The following is a 19,993-nucleotide window of genomic DNA, read 5'->3' as shown; positions in this document are numbered from 1 at the left end:
ATTTAACTTCAAAGGTCAGCGCCAAAGTTCCACTAGAGCCTCTGGGTGCCGAGACGCAGGGCAGTCAGAAGTGAAATGTCTGGGGTAGCGCGGCAGAAAGCACCAGGGCTTCGGAATCAGGCGGATTTGAATTTGAACCTAGATTGGGGAAGGTTCTCCATCTGTTTCCGCCCTGACTAGGAGATAACATCCACCTTGCGGGATGGTTTTACCTGCACCTTGTTTTTGTCATCTACTGACCTTGTGGTAATTCTTCTCATTGTTATGGGTTAAATAACATAATATGTATAAGTGTGAGTATGGAGCCTGGCAAAACGTAAAATCTTCAACAAATGGTGGCAGTTGTTATGAGCTGCAGTATCATAAAGAACATCAAAAAGTTGACTTTTTTCTTTAAAATAAGAAATGATAGTCCCACTCTATAGTAAGGAAATTATTTTCTTTTCTAAATTAACAGTGATATAAAAAGAGAGAAAATCATTTGCAGATATCTTTTCTTCCAAAATTTATGTGAAAATTAATTTTTAACAAAATATTAGAGATATTTATCTTTTCTATACAAAGAGGCAGTTTGCTGTTTCTGTAATGAACCCAAAACAGCAATAAATGAGTTAAATCTATACCAGAGATTAGAGGAAATACCAATATTCTATTTCTCTCTTTAAAACCTTTTTATTGCTTCTTGATTTCCTGGGAACAATGTAGCCTTGCTTTGGATTTTTCATTCTGGCATGTGTGTATGTGTGTGTGTGTGTGTGTGTGTGTGTGTGTGAGTGTGTGGTATTTATTGCCTAGAGAGTTAAGTTTTCTATTCTTTAAATTTTAAGTGGATGAATTAAAGGTTTGTTCTCTTTTTTTGAGATGGCAACAAAGGTTAATTATGTTGAATTTTACTCCCATGGCTCTCAATTGTCTCTTTTCTCTGTGTCAGTGGCCTTCAATAGGAATAAAGGTTCTCTTTCTTTGTTCTAAATAATTAAGAACTGACTACATAAAAGCTTGTACTATACATTTACCACATGAATTTACTCGTTAACTTTAATGATGGCTGCTTCTGTCATTGCCAGTGAAGCACGGCCGCTGGCCAGCAGAGAAGCTCTAACTCTTAGGAGAGACAGAGCGGGGCCAAGGCCAGCAGGGCAGGGCGTGGGGGAGCTAGTAGACAGAAGTCACGACTCTATTTAGAAGAACAGCCAGGGAAACCGAGAGAGGGGAGAGTGATGACTTTGTCAAATAGAATACGGAGGCCAAGTAGGGCAAAAACTAGATAATCCATTAGACCAGGCAATAAAGTTTCATTTGTGACTTTTACAATAACAGCATCAGAGGAGAGGAGAGGAGAGCTTCGTGGTCTTCCCGTTGTCTCTAGAGGCTATCACATTCATCCATTCTCATGTTCTCAGCTACTGCACTGAAGACTCACAAATCTATTTTGCCAGCTCAGCCCTCTCTCTCAGTCTTCAGATTTATATGTGCTTCTGGATTTACTTGAATATTTACATTTAACAAGTCTAATTTCCCCCTGAAACCTGTCTTCTGTCCTATATTCTGTCTCTGTTGGTGACTATCCATTCAGTCCCAATACCAGGACCCTGTCATCCTTTACTCTTCCTACTTACCTGCTGCATCAAATCAAGTTGTGTCAATTTTGCCACCTAAATATTTCTTAAATCTAACCTCACCTCTCCACCCAATGAACAGAGACTTTGTCCAGCCCTCATCATCTCTTAGCAGACTAATGGAGCAGTGTCCTTATTGATATATCTTAAACCTACTTTTTTTCCCTCAATTTATTCTTCACACAGCCAACAGTGATATATCCAAATGTAAATATGACCAGGCCACAACTTAGGTTAAAGCTGTCCCCTGTCTCCTCTCCAACTTATAGGAAAAGACCATGCAACTGAGCACATAACGGTAGTATGAGGCCTCCCGTTGTCTACCTACAGCCTATCTCTCCACTCTCTTACTTCTGCTCTCACATGAAGTGTTCCTGAAACACAGAACACTTTCTTGCCTCTAAGCTCATGCTGTTCCTCTGCCTCATGTGCTACTTTAAGATTCATCTCAGTTGTCACCTCCTCCCACAGCCTTCATTCTTCACTGGCGGGTTATTGAACTCTCCTCTGTGCCTCCATATTACCATGTGTCCAGCTCTCCAATTGCACTCACCAAACCTATGGTCATTATTCATGCCATATATATTTATTGAATACCTACTCTATTCTAGGGAAATAGAGTTGAAGAAGAAAGACACTAGAATATGGAACTATGTCTGTTTGATCTCTGTTTCAGCAGTAAACACAATGTTTGGTCCAAAGTTAGGATCTCACTAAATATTTGTTGCATAAGTAATTATAATATGATTTTGTAAAAGTAGATTGTAGAAATATGTACACAAGATTATACAAAACCACAGTTGAGAGACGACTAATCCTGTTTTGCCAAGGGGTCAGGGAAGTCTGCTTGGCTCAAGTGCGTTGTTAAAGATAAGACTAGAACACAATCTAATTGGGTTTTTTAAATGATAAATTGAGCCTTAGAGAAAATGTATGAACTTGTTCAATAGCGTTGGGCTAGTTAAGGGTAGAGTCAGAATTCAAATCTGGGTCTGTTTGATTTCAAAGTTCATAATTTTTCCCTCATGACTACAAGTGGAAAAGAGACTCCAGCTATCCCATGAGCCATCTTCTCTGGTTCACTGACCTGGGCAGGGCTAATCAGCACAGGTTGGGTTTTTAGTTCAAATTTACATCAAGGCATAGACAGGCAAAAATTAAATATATATATAAAATATATATATATATATCAGTTTATACTAATAACAAAGTCTAAATTAATGCCATTTAACCCAATTATTCACACACCATATTGATTATTCTCTATAGACAAAGCCAATACTTTTATAAATGTCAATTAGCCAAAATTTTTTACCAACTAGTAGTTACTAAAAAAGCAACAAAAGAAAACCCTCAAGGCACACCTGTGCACACATACACACACACACACACGCATTACTTGTCTTAAGCATTATAGAGACTTCAGGAATTTGCCCCAAATGACTAGCAGCAATTAAGCTACGTCAAAATTAAGAACATGTAAAGAGGGGTTGTTATATTCAGCTTTCACTTTTTCCTCTGTCTTTCTTTGTGTTATTAGCTTGCTATCATCAAGTAAAGTAATCACGGATATGTAAGTTAAAGAACATTTTCATTTAAATTTTTTAAATGCAAATTGTTATCAAGTAGAATGGGTATGGCGAGGTGCTATGCCTTGATATTCAAACTGACAACTGTTATTCCAATAAAACAGATAAATTCCCTTCCTTCTAAGACAATGACAAATGCTAAAATAACTTTGCTGTTCCAAAGGGAGAAATGATTTAACAACGCCCTTATATAAATTGTTGCTGAAAAGATCTGTATTTTAAAAACAACAGCAGTCATATTTATTGTTTTCTAGGATAAAATGCCTGGGTATTTATTGTAGTTGCCGTCTTTCTGTGGGGAAGAAAAGAGCTTTTCTCTACAGCACATTCAATATTGCTAGAATACACTAGAAGGGATTGTGTTTCCTTTTCCTACAGCTGCAATCATATTTGCTGCTACCAGCACTTGTCCGGCCCCACACGTCCCACACCAGCCCACAGCTCCACTGCTCCTGGAGACCTGACAGTGCTGTTGGGCCACAAAATCCTCCCTTCTTTCTGGCACCAAGTCTTAATGACTTCTCCTCCCAGTGGATCTCCCTCCCCACCCCTTCTGACAGTACTTTAACTAAGACTCTCATTATTTTTCACCTAGATGTTTTCTAATTGCCCACCTGCCTGCTTCTGATCACAGGTGCCAGTTGTTTCTCAAAAACAAAAATCTGAGTCAGTCACTTCCCGGCTTATGAACATTTAAGGGGCGGATATAAATGTGAGGGAGCAGCGCACAATAGTTTGAAAGGCATGCAAATCCACACATCCAAATAATCTAGGTTAAGGGCAAGGTCTAGGAAGTTTCTTTTGGAATAAAATGCACTTTGCAAAGCAAAGCCCTGTCTCTGTTATAGTGTTTATTTACTATTTGTTACATAACATTTTTTTTTTCTGTATTTGTAACCACTACTTGACTGTAGAATTGAGGAAGGGGATACTTTATACTCGTCTTTGGGTCCTGGCACTGTGTCTGTCACTGAGTAGATGTACCAGAGATGCTCCCCGAATATGAGCAGTCTGGAAGGAAGGGAAGCAGCAAGAAAGAAAAAGAGGGAGGGAAGGGAGGAAAGGAAAAGTAAGGAAGAAAAAAATAAATGAATGTCATAATTAGAAGCTTACAATTTCACCAAGTGGATATGTAAAACCATTTTTTACTCTATTATTTTTGAGCTGGCTCTTTTCTAACTAAAGACAATTAGTAACACTCGTATTAACCTAAAGAATTCTAAAACATTTTATTTTAATGTGCACAAAATAATTATTTCTGTGAAACAGCTTTCAAACGACCTTGGAAACGTGGCAGCCTGAGCACTTTTACAGGGATTCAAAGGAAGAACTTCTAAGAAACAGCCATTCAGCGATGCCAACTCATTAGATGATCAGTCCTTTTCCCTGGTGGAATCCACTTGTGCCAACACATGGCATCAATTACCCTCTCATTGAATATTTATGATCTTATACGAAACTTTTCAGGAAACGGGTTTATCTTTTTTCAAATTCACAAGCCACTAATACTTTTTTACTTATGGCAGAGAAATAAACAGCTTATTTCTTATTTTTTCTAAAGAACTATGTTCTGAGGTATAGTCATTCACATTCATGATGTTTATTGTGTCCTTAATTTTCCAAGCCTGAGTGTACAGTTGATAATAAAATGCTGATCCAAATTATAATAGTTTGCATTTATGTGGCCCTTCAGTGCTAGCAAAGTGCTGTAGCATATACTCACATTTACTGGTATTTAGGTCCTTGCTGTCAATAGATAGTCGTTGAATGTGAGTCTTCTTCCCTAATCCCCCTAGGACCATTACAATGGGCTCAAAGTTCCACCAGTCTCATTCATTCTCCCCTCCCAGGCAGCTGCCAACTGTCATCAGTTATCTTTCCAAAGCACAGATCTGGCGGTGCAGAGGAAGCAGTGCGCTGCAGCGGAAATGGCTCTGGACCAGACAAAACTGCATTTGAATGCTGGCTCTGGCACTTCCTAGGTGTATGACCTTGTAAAAGCTAATCTCCTGAGTTTTCTCATCTGCAAAGTAGGGATAATGATACTTTCCTTGCAACATTGTTGCAAGAAGCAGAGATGATATATTTTAAAATATAATTTAGTGCCTTGCACCTATATAATAGGCACTCAAGAAATGGTGACTATCTTGTTATTTGCCCTCCTCTGCAGAAGAATATTCGTGAAAGAACAACTATTTACTGAGAAAGAACAATGCACAATTGCATTATATGCTGCAGATGCTGCACGAGCTAGAGAAGCTTACAGTCAAATAATCCCAAAAGAGGAACATCCGGACTTCCGTAGGGATAAATAGAGAATGTTATGAAAGTACACAAGTGGAGCATGTAAACTGGTCTTAGGCTGTGACCTGAAAGATGGAAAGGGCTGAGCTTGAAGAAGAGAGTAGAGGGGAGGTGGGATAGGATGGGATGGAAAAAAGCTTCAGCTGGGGACTTGGCATTTGCGGTGGCAAGGCAGAGCACAGTGGGCACAGAAACTGGCAGCTGCTGAGTGAGGCTGGAGAGGTGGTAATGCAGGACTGTAGGGAAGAAGGTATGAGGAAGAGGCAGGGGACAGGGGAATGACAAGATGAGAAACTGGAGAGGTGAAGGGCATTGAAAGCCATATTAAAGAATTTGGCCTTTGTCCTGAAGAAAGCAGAGAGCCATTTAAAAAGTATGAGCAGGAGATGGACCTGATCACATTTACTTTTTTAGAAGTAATATGTCATGGCCTGTGACCGGGGTCCTTAATGTAGTCCACAGATCCATGCATGAGCTTCTGGTGATTTGCAAGTTGCTTGAAATTGAATGCAAATGTGTGTGTGTGTGCATGTGCGTGTGTACGCGCGGGTGTTTTTCTGGAAATAGCATCCATGTTGACTCAAAAATGATTAGAAATCACCATCTGAACACCTCCTGTAGGATAAAGCCCTGACTCTTATAACTTTTCACTTCTGGCTGAAACCTTCATTTTCTATTCCCTTCCACAAAGTTTAGAATTTTAATTTTTTGCTGTTCCTAATATGCCTCTGAGCCTTTCCTCCTAGTACAGGTGCCTGGACTCCCCTGCTCTTCCCAAACTATCCCTACCTCCCTACCCCACCCTCTGCTCACAGAACTACCCCTCTCTCTAAGCCGGGATGAACTGCTTCTTCCTTCTCCAGATATTCTCTCGTATTCCTTCCCCATTCTTCTCTAGCACAAGCACAGATCACAGTCATAGATTTCTGATGACCCTGCTGGAATGAAAGAGAGACAAATAGACCAGTGGACAAGAAACAGAAAGTCCAGACACTGAGCCACACTTGCATGGAAATCAGATATACAACAGAACTTGTCTTGCAAATCAGTGGAGAAATAATGGACTATTTTTAAAATGGTGCTAGAACAACTGGTCATCCATAAAGGGAAAAGAATGGATCCTTACTTCACATCATTCTCAGAAATAAATTCCAAGTGAGTCAAATCAAAACTTTAAAACTTTTAGGAGAAAAAAGAAATAGGAGACCATTTGCACATATGAAAACTGAGAGATAAATTTGACTACTCTAAATGTCTTTTTATCAAAAGATACCATAAAAAGAATGGAAAGATGAGCCACATATTGAGAGAACCGTCAAAAAATTAGTATCCAGAATATGTGATGAACTCTTTCAAATGAATAAAACAAGAAAAGATGTTCAATTTTATTAGTAATTATGTAAAATGTGTTACCATTTTGCACATCACAGATTGGAAAAAGTTAAATAGTCTGAAAATATCCAGTTTTGGTAATGGTATGAAGAAGTAAGAATTCTTATCCCTGTTAGTGAAAATTTAAATTGTTACAGCCTCATTGGAAAAAATTTCTATTACTTAGTAAATTTGAACATATGCCTACCTCCTCAGAGAGACTGTGTTATGTACAGAAGCAGATGTATGTAAGAATATTCTTAGCAGCAATGTTCATGTTAGAAAAAATTGGAGACAACCCGAAAGTCTATGAACAGTAGACTATATAAGAAAATTGTTATATGAAGCATAAAGTAGTAAAAATGAATGCATAGATTATATACATCAACATGGAATAATGTTAATAACATGATATTGCAGAAAAAGTAAAGTTGCAGAAGAAAGTATACAATATTACTCCATTCGTAGAAAGATAGATCTAAACAATATATATTTTTAGGATTGCTAGACCTGTGGTAAAAGTATGAAGAAAAGTGAAGGAATGAGCAAAATGAAATTCAAGAAATTGTTTGCCTCTCAATGGTCAGGTAGGAGACAAAGGGATGTGATTGGGAGGGGCATTGAGTAGCTTCCTTAAACTGGATTGAGGAATATGGGTCTTCGTTTTATTATCATAATTTTAAAAGAACATATATATTATATACACTCTTGTGTATGTGTATTTTATAATAAAAGAATTTAAAAGACAAAAATGATCATAAGATGCACACAATGACCCGAGAAACTCATGGCTCCTTTGCTTGCGGAGCTGTCGGTGTGGTGCTTGTTTCAGCATCTGTCCTTCCTACCTCACAGACTGCTGGGAGTCGTGAGGGACTCTTTTCTTTACTGTAGCTTCCCCTCTACATTCTGCTATCTTTTTTCTGTCTTCTTAAGCTGCATGCTTAATTCATTCATCTTCACCCCTTTATCTTTCCTAATGTAAGCATTTGAGGCCACAATTTACTCCCAGTTATTCTAGCTATATCCTGCCATTTTTAGCGTATAATATTTTATTATCAGTTGCTTATATTTCATAATTTCCAGTATGATTTCTTCTAGGACCCATGAGTTATTAAATTTAAGTTCATATATACCCAAATATAAAAGCTTTTAAAGTTATCTTTTGGTTAATAATTTACAAATTTAGTTGCATTTTGGTCCAAGAATTTGATCTTTTTTTTACTAATTCTTTGAAGTTTGTTGAGAGTTCCTTTGTGTCAGGTATATGGTTAATTGCAAATTTTTCATATATGCTTTGTAAAAAAGTATTCTAGGGGCTGACCTCATGGTGTAGTGGTTAAGTTCAGCATGCTCCTCTTTGGCAGCCCAGGTTCACGGGTTCGAATCCTGGGTGCGGACCTACACCACTCCTCAGCCATGCTGAGACGGCGACCCACATACAAAATAGAAGAAGCTTGGCACAGATGTTAGCTCAGAGCTAATCTTCCTCAAGCAAGAAAAAAGGAAGATTGGCAATAGATGTTAGCTCAGGGCCACTCTTGCTCACACAAAAAAAAAAGTGTTCCATAGTAGTTGACTTCAGTGTTCTTTATGTGTCCACTACAACAAGCTAGTGGCCATCATTCTTCTATAGCTTTTCTTTTCTTTTTGTCTGTTTTTAATCAATCATTGACAGATATGTGTTAAAATACCCTGTTATGATAGTACATTTGTAGATATGTCAAAAATTTTTTTAAATATTTTAAAGCTATGATACTAGGTACATAGAAGTTAGAATTATATATTCCTGGTGAGCCAAAAGGTGTATTAACATGCGGTCACTATCTCTCTAGTAATGCATTTTGTTTTAAATTAATATTGCTGCATAAAATTTCTTTTGGTGAGTTTTGCAAGTCTTATGATTTTTCCATCAAGTTTTGGGTGTATCACTGGATGAAGCTTGATTATTTTTAATTTGAATCCACTCCAATAGTCTTTGTTTTATAATTGGAGAGATTAATCCATATTTATTGATGGCAACTACTGGTATATTTGCATTAATTTATTCCACTCTGTTTTTATCTTTCTTCTTCTAAGTATTTACTTGTTTTCCGTTATATTTATTAAAGATCTTTTTTTTTATCTTTATCTCATTCCACTTGCTTTGCCTCTACCCACTAGGAAATTATACACCTTACTTATATTTCTTTAGTTGTTACTCTAGAAATTTTAACATACATATTTAACTTTAATATAAAGTTAGCCAGTATATTTACCCTCCTCCCAAACAATGCAAATTTCTGAGAATGTTTTTAATTTGATTATCTCTTTCCTGGTACGTATGGCTTTATTGTTCAGAATTTTAGTTCTACATTGATTTTTTCCCAGCTTTATCGATATATTATTGACGTATAACATATGTAAGTTTAAGGTACACAATGTGACGACTAAATGCATGTATATTTTGCAAAGTGATTGCTACAATAAGGTAATAAGGTGCCAATAAGGCACCAGATCTCCATCCCTTCACATAATTATGATTTGTGTGTGTGTGTGTGCGTGTGTGGTGATAACATTTAAGACCTACTTTCTTAAAAACTTTCAAGTATATAATACAGTATTGATAATTATCGTCACCATGCTGTGCATTAGAGCCCCAGATCTTATTTATCCTGGAGCTGGGAATTCGTACCCTTTAGCCAACATCTTTCCATTTTCCCCACCCCCTAGCCCCTGACAACCACCATTCTACTCTCTATTTCTATGAATTCGGCTTTTTTAGATTTCACATGTAAGTGAGGTCATACAGTATTTTTCTTACTCTGTCTGACTTATTTCACTTAGCATAATACACTCAAAGTCCATCCATGTTGTTGCAAAAGGCAGGATTTCCTTCTCTTTTATGGCTGAATAATATTCCTTTGTATATATATATGACACATCTTTATTCGTTCATCTGTTGATGGACACTTAGGTTGTTTCCATGTCTTGGCTATTGTGAATAATACTGCAATGAGTATGAGGGTACAGATATCTCTTGGAGATAGGGTTTTCATTTCCTTTGAGTATATACCCAGAGGTGGAATTGCTGGATCATTTAGTAGTTCTATTTTTAATTTTTTGAGGAACCTCACACTGTTTTTCATAGTGGCTGTACCAATTTACATTCCCACCAACAGTGCACAAGGTTTCCCTTTTCTCCACAGCCTTGCCAATAACTTGTTATTTCTTGCTTTTTTTTTTTTTTTTTGGATAATAGCCATTCTAACAAACGTGAAGTAATATCTTGTTGTGGTTTTGATTTGCATTTCCCTGATGATTAGTGATGTCAAGCATCTTTTCATGGCTATTTGTGTGTCTTTGGAAAAGTGTCTATTCAAGTCTTTTGCCCATTTTTTAAAATATTTTATTTATTTATTTTTCCCCCCCAAAGCCCCAGTAGATAGTTGTATGTCATAGCTGCACATCCTTCCAGCCGCTGCACGTGGGACGCGGCCCCAGCATAGCCGGAGAAGTGGTGCGCGCCCGGGATCCGAACCCGGGCCGCCAGCAGCGGAGCGCATGCACCCAACCGCCAAGCCACGGGGCCGGCCCTTGCCCATTTTTTAATCAGATTTTTTTTTTTGGTGTTCGGTTGTATTGGTTCTTTATATATTTTGGATATTAATCCCTCATTGGAGAAATGGTTTGCAAATATTTTCTCCCAGTCCATAGGTTGCCTTTCATTTTGTTGATTGTTTCTTTGGCTGTGTGCAAAATTTTTAGTTTGATGTAGTCCCATTTCTTTATTTGTGCTTGCACCTTTGTTTTTTTTTTTTTTTTTGGTGAGGAAGATTGTCACTGAGCTAACATCTGTGCCAATCTTCCTACATTTTTTGTATGTGGGCCACCACCTCGGCATGGCTTGATGAGCGGTGTGTAGGTCCATGCCCAGGATCCAAACCCACGAACCCTGGGCCACTGAAGCAGAGCACACAAATTCAACCACTATGCCACCTGCACTTTTTTTTTTAACTGAAGTAAAGTTGGTATATCACATTACATAAATTTCAGGTTGTACAACATTATAATTCAACATCTGTGTAAAATACAAAGTGATCACCCCAAAAGTCTAGTTACTGTCCATCAGCATACAATTGACCCCCTTCACCCATTTCACCCACCCTACAACCTCTGTGTCATATCCAAAAAGTCTTTGCCAAGACCAGTGTCAAAGAGCTTTTTTCCTATGTTTTCTTCTAGTAGTTCTACAGCTTCAGGTCTTACATTTAAGTCTTTAATCCATTTTGAGTTAATATTTTGTGAGTGCTGTAGGATAGGGGTCCAATTTTATTCTTCTGCATGTGGTTATCCAGTTTTCCTGACACTTTATTGAAGATACTGTCCTTTTCCCCGGTGCTTCTTTTCAGCCCCCTTGTCAAACATTAGTTGACCGTATATGAGTGAGTTTATTTCTGGGCTCTCAGTTCTGTTCCGTTGATCTATGTGTCTATTTTTATGCCACTACCATACTGTTTTGACCTACATTGATCTTTTAATCTCACAATTAGACGTTTTGTTGTTGTTTTATATAGCCAGTGTTTGTTTAGATTTAACCACACATTTTCCTTTTTAAAAAAATTTTCATTTTATTGCTATTCCTTCTTGCAGATCTACTGCCTTTGATAATCTGCAATTTCATATAAGTCTAGATGTAGGTTTCTTTTCATTTATCTTGTCTAGAATTTGTTGAGCTTGCTCAATCTGAAGATGTGTCTCTCAATCATTCTGGAATTCCTCAGCCATCTCATTCTCTTTTGCTCTACTAATTTTTCCTAGAATTTCAAAAATATCTTCTTACTTTATGCTTCATGTCATTTAACCAGTCTTTTGTATTTTTCATCTCCTTGTCTTTCATTCTGTCATTTATTCTACATTAACTTCTTAACATCTAGTTTACTATTACTTTCTCCAGCAATGTTTAATCTACTGAGCTCTCTTTGATAATCTCTTGCTTTATCGTTATGCTTTCAAATCCCACTTTTATTTCTTTAAGTATATTAAATGCATTTATTTTGCATTTTGTGTTTTATAATTCTTACCGGCAAGATTGTTTTTCTGCAGCATCTCATTCAGGTAGATTATTTAATCATATATGCAGTGATTTTTTTTTTTTTTTGATGATGCCATGTTTCTTGGAACTTTATCTGTAGGAATTCATTGAGACCTGAATTTAAAGTTCATTCCTTCAGGGGAGATTTATGTTTACTTCTACCAGGCACATAGGGGCAATGCTAACACAGGACCACCTGTGACTCCAGATTGGGTTGTAGGGAGCCTCGTAGATACTGTGAATTCCAGTCCCTAACCTAGGGGAAGTTAGGCTTGTGGTTGGTATCCTTAGAAGACTGATTTTCTTTTTTCTTTCTGTGTCTTTTTATTTCTTCCTTTTCCTTGCTTTTTCCTTTCCTTCTCCCTCTCCATCCATTCCTTTCTTCCTCCCCTCCTTTCTTCCTTCTTTCTCTTCCTTTTCTTATTTCTTTCTTCTTTATCATTCCTCTTTCTTCCTTCTTTCACTTCTCTCTCTCTCTTTCTTTTCTTCCTCCTTCTCTCCCTCTTTTTTCTTCTTTCTTCTCCCTTCACTCAGAGCCAAAACTGAGAAAGGCACGCCTTCCCCACTGACTGACTCCCTTTGCAGGACTCAGTTTTTCTAGTTTGCTGAGAGTGTCACCCTTGGGAACCCTCAACTCCATATGGAGTGGTCTCTAAGCCGGTCTCTAGCTCTGTTCAGACCCCAAGCAATCTTCTATCCTTCTGCTTCCAAAAAGAACTCAACCTTCAGCCACCAGAGACCAAGAGATACCACCAGGTCAAAAGCTAAATGCAGACCCACTTAACTCTATTTGTTGGTATTTTCTTGTTATTCTGCAATTTAAGGAATTCCTATAGTCTACTACCAGAGCTCAGTGGTGCGTTAAAAGAATGTATGTGTCTGTGTCTGTGTGTGTGTTTGTGTAGTTTTGCTGCACTAAAAGATTTTTCTTTGAATATTTAGTCCACCATTCAACTAAAAACAGAAATTGATGATATCTTTTCATGTCTTTATCTTCAGTGCTGAATATAGACCATAGCATGTAATAAGTATTCAATAAATATATTTTAAATGTATGTAGATGTTGTATACTCGGAGCTTTCACTCCAAGATCTAACTCTCCTTATGCTATCAAATATCTGAGACTAGTTTGAGTTACATTCTTTGAGTTGGGAGTATCTTTAGATGCTACAAGAAAGGTGCAACATTATCCCTCTTTTGCCTTCATCAGGATAACTTGTGCTGGCTCTTGGTGATCCAATTCTGTATCACCTCTTTCAGGAGTACTTTCATGAGTCAACCCCACCACCATTATGAGCATAATCTACTGTGTTTTCATCACACCTGATATTTACCTTGGCATAGTTTTCTCACATTGCATTTAATTTGTTGTCTAAATGTTAAAATGTAAGCAATGAGCTCAGTGGCTGTGTCTTATTCACTGTGTGTGTCCCTTGCACTTGGCATAGTGTCTAGTTCATAGCAGGTATCAATTAATGGTTTTCCATAAATGAATAAATAATACCTTTTAGAATATACATTTTTGGCCCCAAATATGTTTTTATTTTCAACACTCAGACCTTTCTCTTTTGTGTCAGCTCTCTTAGAAAACACCTAGCTGTTACTTTTTGGAGTCAGTAATTTAAATTGCATACCCTTCTCAAACCAATTTCTGTCAGAGTTAAATTGCTTCCTTTAGCCCAAGAAAAAGAACACTTTAGAACACAAATATTTTAAGACTCAAAACAGTTTTATTGTTTTTGAAATGTAAAATATCATTAGCAAATGAAAGGCAGGATAGCCATAACCATTAACAGTCTTACTGTAATCAAGTATTAATTATATTTGCTGTTTTATACTATATGGAAGAATTACAGCTATTTCATAGTCATCTTCACTTCATTTTCATTCAAAGCTTGAATGTTGAAAGAATCATTAAAATGCCTTCTTAATTTATTTGCCAATTTATAGACATCATGACTCATATTCAAAAGTTCACTGCTTTGTTTATGAAATTTAGATTCCGCTGAGATTGTTTACTATCTGAACTTTCAGATCCAGTGAAATACCACTCTCAGCTGGAACTGAACACTCTCCTCATTTCTTCTGTACTTATTTAAGTATACTTTCAAAGATATTTATTCAGTGTACACTATGTACAAGACACTGTGCTAGTCACTTTGGTATACATACACGAAGTTGGAACAGGTTGATACCAAGATGAATCAGACATGACTCCTGCCTTCAAAGGCTTCATCATCTAGAAAAGTAAGAAATAGATTATTATTATAGGCGTGCCTCTGTGTCTGTGTATACAAATATTAATAACGGCTAGCATTTATCAAGCTCTTCTTATGTGCCAAACACAGTTTTACATTTTTACAAGTACTTCATTTCGTTAAAACCAAGGCCATTGATTATAAGCACACCATTATTGTAGTACCATTAAGAAAGAAACACTCCTTAAAAATTATAACTGTCTCTTGATTGTAAGATGGATCCCAAATATCAAAGACGTTAATGTGTGAAAAAATGCAGGACTTAGAATTGCTGAAATATATTAACTCATTTAATCCTGTCGACAACCCTTCAAGTTAGGTAATGTTATTGTTCCCATTTTATAGATGAGGAAATTGATAGGGTTCAGAGATGTTAGGTAACTTGTCCAAGATCACACAGCTAGAAAGTAGATGAAGGGCATTTGAACCCACATCAGTCTGACTCCAAATGTCATGCTCTTAGCCTCTATACCAGAGAGATCTTGGATTCTCTATGTAGTAGGGTGTTCCAGAGTTTCTATTTCTTTTGTTCTTGACATGGCTTCATTTAAAATTGGAGAAGAGTAAAAGGATCTCTGTTAATTCTTGAGAGAAATTGAGAACTGATATAATGAGACTTGAATTTACCAAAAAAACCTTCTGTTTTGAAAATCATTTGTCTGAACTTTTCATAAATGATTATAGTAATCAAACTAAAGAGTAGTTAATACATCTTACCAACATCAGTCATGAGGCAATTGGTTTTTTTAAATCTATGAATCTATAGCTAATCCCATTGCATGTAGATATAATGATCCTAACAGAATGACAGGGACTGAACAAAAACTTAAATTAGCTTTTACCATGAGTGTAGACATCTGTTTTTCTATTTTTCAAGAGGCAAAATTAGTAGTTAGAGGAAACTATCCATCAAAGTTCTCTTTTTTAGGTCTTCTAAAAAGAAGTAGCAACATTTCTGTATAGCATGTTGAAATTTTAGCACTGCAAGAAGTGTTGCAAATAATCTTTGTAAGGATGAAGATGACTATCCAAAAGCAAAGAACTTTGTATTTTGTCTTAAGTAACAGCCAACACAATCTATTTTTTAAAAAGCTAATGAGTTAAGAAATAACAACCGTGTACTACATTGTTTTTGCCTATAAATAATGAATTATATATAAGAACAAGCAGTGGTTATGTGTACTGTGGGCCAGTTGCATAGTCATGGATACCAGAGACTTCATCTATGGAAATTCAGCACAATAGAATTAGAAATGTCAAACAGAAAAGATCTCATTAAGATAATTCTTCCAGAAATGAATCAAAAATTCTATCCCAGCTGTTCATATCTTGAGTAGTCAAGATGAGATGGACAGAGCTAAAAAATCTTACTTATTGTTTTCCAAAATATGGTACTGGAAACACCTATATCAAAATAACCAGATCACTAGAGTGCTTCTGAAAAATACAGATTTTGACCCCCATCCCAGACCCACTGTAACAGTAGTTCGGTGGGTAGAGCCCAAGGACCCACATTCTGAACAAGCATCTTCACCCACCAGGGATTAAAATCATGCTGGATTTGAGAACCATTGCTTTAACATGTGACTCTTCCCCACCTAGTACTTTGGACTGATGGCAGAAACGAACCAATCGCTAGTGATTTTATTCACCAAATATCAGAGGTTAAATGTTTCATTTGCTAGATGTTTACAAAACAGTGTGGAGGACACAAAGGAAATGTGAGTTCCTGTATTCAAATGTATTGCAGCTCTTGCATGTCATATCAACAACTGCTCAACATGATTAAATGGAAGTAACACATGGTTGCAGAAAAAGAGAATTGAGGTCATCCTGGAAGCTGTGGAAATAGAAAGAAAGGGACAATTCCAGAAATTATTTCAAAAAAAAATTCAGTAGGATCAGTGGCAAATTGAACATTAATAGTAAACAGAAGGGAAAAAAAAATAGACTGCCTAGGGTTTTGAATCTGGGTAGCAGAGAAGAGTGAGGCACTAACATGGGGATGGGATGTGAAAACAATGGAGAGGATGGATGTGGGAGCAGTTGAGACTTCTGTGTCCGGCCCTCTTACCACCACATTTATAAAGATGGTGAATTGAATTTTGTTACACAGTTTATGTATGAATGGATTTAACCAAATTGAGATCTAATTAATCATTATTTTCTTTTACAGCAATTGTTCAACTGTCAAGCTCTACGAAAACTAAGTATTCCTGATAATGACCTTTCAAATCTGCCAACCACTATTGCTAGTTTAGTTAATCTTAAAGAACTCGACATCAGTAAAAATGGTAAGATTGTCATCTCATCTCTAAATAACTTGAATTTTTTCTGCAAATGTGCTTTAATGTTTTCTCTCAGCAAATGACATAATGTAACACTTTTCTTTGATTTTGTTGCAACTCTAAGTTAGTTTTGTCACAAAGTTCAATCCTAAATTACAAGTTAGACAGAAAACCTCTTTCCCTCCTTTTACTAATGTGCCTGACTCACTCAGGCCTCATTTCCCTCTGCATTCAGATATGTGATTTAATCTTTTCTAGAATATTGTACTGCCTTTATGCCATTTATTTTCCTCATTCTCAGAGTAAAAGTTTTTCCAACATGTCTCAAATATCACCTGCCCAATGAGACCTATCTGTTGACCCTACTTGAAAGTGAACTCCCAATTACCCTCACTGCTCCATTTTCCCCATAACATGGACCATCTTCTCAATATTGTAGAATTTACTTATTTGCTATGGTTATTGTCTATCTTCTCCTGACCCAGAATGTAAACTCCATTATGTGATGGTAGGGATTTTTCTCGGTTTGGGTCACCAATGTATCTCAGATGTCTAGAGCAGTGCCTAGTAAATAATAGGTGCTCAGTAGTATTTGTCACATTTCTGAACAAACTCGTATGTCTGGTGATCCCGTGGATGCTGATGCTGATGTTGATATTCATCTTGAGGATGTTTTCCTCTGAATGTTTGTGGGAGTCTCCTGTGTCCTCATATATTCATTAAACCCTCATTTCCTTCCAAATGACCTTGACTCCCCATTTTATTAGAATAAAGCAAGAATCAGTCAAAAAAGGTTATGTGAGGCACTGTGAGGATATAAAACATGACTCCTCCGTCTTTAAGCAAGTCAGTTAAACTGTGTGTGTGTGTGTGTGTGTGTGTGTGTGTGTGTGGTGCTTTGTTTATTTCAGGCAATGTGCTTCATTCCAAAGGGACTGGCGTGAACAAAACAGGTCCCTGACCTCATGAAGCTTACATTCTAGTGGGTGCTTTAGACATTAAACAAGTAATTATGGATTATTAAATAAACAATTGAGTGTGAAGCTACAGTGGATATGAAGGGCATGCATATTACTAGGACATAATCTATTCAGTGTGGTTAGGGAAGGTTATCCCAAGAAGTGACAACCAAGCTCAGACAGGACAAATAGGAGTTGTTGTTCAATGGATATGAAGTTTCATTCATGCTGAATGAGTAAGTTCTAGAGATCTGCTGTACAACATAGTGCTTGTAATTAACAATGTGGTATTGTGCACTTCAAAATTTGTTAAGAGGGTAGATCTCATGTTAAGTGTTCTCACCACAAAAGAAAAGAAAACCATCAAGGGGATACTAGGAAACTTGGGAAGTTGCTGGATATGTCTATTACCTTGATGGTGGTTATGGTATCATTGGTGTTTCCATATGTCCAAACTCATCAAATTTATCCATTAAATATGTGCAGTTTTTGTGTATCAATTATACCTCAATAAAGCTGTTAAAAAAAGGAAAAATAAAATGGGACCAGCCGCGTGGCATAGTGGTTAGGTTCGCACACTCTGCTTTGGCAGCCCAGGGTTCCTGGGTTTGGATCCCGCGTGCAGACCCACGCACTGCTTATCAAGCCATGCTGTGGCAGGTGTCCCACATATAAAGTAGAGGAAGATGGGCACAGATGTTAGCCCACGGCCACTCTTCCTCAGCAAAAAGAGGAGAATTGGCAACAGATGTTAGCTCAGGGCTAATCTTCTTCACCAAAAAAAATCAAAAGAAAAAATACTAATTTAAGCACCCTTAAAAAAAAGTCGGGTAAGACTGGCTTGACATTCTAGGGAAGTAAGGATCTTAATTGAATCTGTTTTGTTAAGGACTACCAGAAAAATCTCTTGATCACATGTAAATATGACGTTCCTGGACAATCTTGTTTAAAATTAAGATCCTGCTGTTATTAGCCAATAGAAGTAGACCCTATTTCCCTTTTCTGTTTTATTTCCTTAATAACATTTATGGGAAACTGACATACTATATGTTTAAATCATTTATGCATCGTCCAGACTCCTCTTACTAGAAGTAAAATTCAGTGATGCCCCAATTTTCTTCTTGTTTCGGTTGCTGGTGTTTCTCTATGGCCTAAAATAGTGTATGGCATGTTGCAGGAGTTCAATAAATATTTACTGAATGAATTCATGAATGAATGGTCCTTCTGGAACATGGAACACTTGTTGAAATGTACCAGTGTGAATTGCCAGTGATTTCTTCCATTCAAGTCTATGAGAGTCACAGAGAACTTTATAGTGTCACTGGGGAGATGAGACTAAAACCTATAAATAATCAGTGAATATCGTAAAACATTATACAATGAAGTGCTTAATTATATGACACAAATTACAATCGTAAATTCTTAGAGAATAGGAAGATTAATTCAGGCTGCTTTATTATTAGGGAAGAGTTCAAGTAAATGATATAACCTGAGGATTTCCATGAGGCACAGCAGCATCTGAATAAAGGAAGGCATTTCATTTGAAGGAGACAGTCCGAGTGCAAATGGGGAACACAAACATTCTTCTCCACAAACTTGACTTACCACTTAGAGGGTTTTCAGGAAGACAATCCTAAAAGGACCATATGCAGACTTAGAGACAGAATAGCAATGTAGGCCCACTGAAGGATGACATCAGGTCTATCTTTATTCTTTTAAGGATAGATTTAACAGGCCATATTTGTATGGATTGATCATTTTGTACTTTAATAACAATTAATACTGCTTATATATTTATACACATTCACACATCAAATTCTATTTTCAAATTACAATTTCTGAGAAATATCACATGGCCAAATATACCACATCCCTTGACCTTTGGTCAGGTTTGCATGAATAATCCAAGGAAATAAAAATCTATCTTATTTTTAAAGAGGATCAGAAAAAAATTTATTACTAAATATAAACATAAAACTCCTGAGAAATATGACATTTTTATGAGCATTTTAATAATCTCCTAGTGGCCCTCTTTCATCAAGAAATTTTTGCTGCCAGGAGGTACATTGCAAGTTATACTTCAACTCAGAAATAAGTCTGTGAGTATCCTTAGAAGTCCTTGTGAGTACTATTTAGGGACTTGTAGCTATGCTTATGATCTCTGTATTCTGGAAATATTTATGCAAAAAGACAGGCAAGACGTGGTAAACCACTCTGCAAAGTTAATAAAGTACAAAAGATTTGATGAACATGATGACATATCGGCCGTTGCTAGAAGTTACGCAAACAGTAAAAGATTTCAACATGCCAGCCCTTTCAGAAAATCATACCTAAAAATGCTGTCACCGAATTCTGTGGCAGAGACCTAGACAGTTACTTAAGGAGCTTAATACATCCTTTGGGAACCTGTCACGTGAAGAACGAACAGAGAGCAGAGAATAAGAGCAGTGTCAGTATTACAGTTGACAAGATTGGAATAGTCCTGGTGCGAAAGAGTCAAGACACCAGAGAATGTAACCAGTATTGTATTT

General features: G+C 36.9%; 1 protein-coding gene across 3 annotated transcripts in view; it reads left to right on the top strand.

Annotated features, from left to right (window-relative positions):
* LRRC7 (leucine rich repeat containing 7) overlaps window positions 1–19,993 on the top strand; it is a 302,077-nt gene that overhangs the window by 13,820 nt on the left and 268,264 nt on the right. For all 3 annotated transcript variants that reach the window (XM_014788265.2, XM_087420219.1, XM_087420224.1), the window contains exon 2: window positions 16,392–16,509. In XM_014788265.2, the coding sequence (XP_014643751.1) occupies window positions 16,392–16,509 (118 nt within the window). The remainder of the gene's footprint in view (window positions 1–16,391; window positions 16,510–19,993) is intronic.

This window comes from Ceratotherium simum, chromosome 2 (assembly GCF_057802395.1).
Source record: "Ceratotherium simum simum isolate JZ-2026a chromosome 2, ASM5780239v1, whole genome shotgun sequence".
NCBI lineage: Eukaryota > Metazoa > Chordata > Mammalia > Perissodactyla > Rhinocerotidae > Ceratotherium > Ceratotherium simum.
This window is presented reverse-complemented; position numbering and strand designations above follow the sequence as displayed.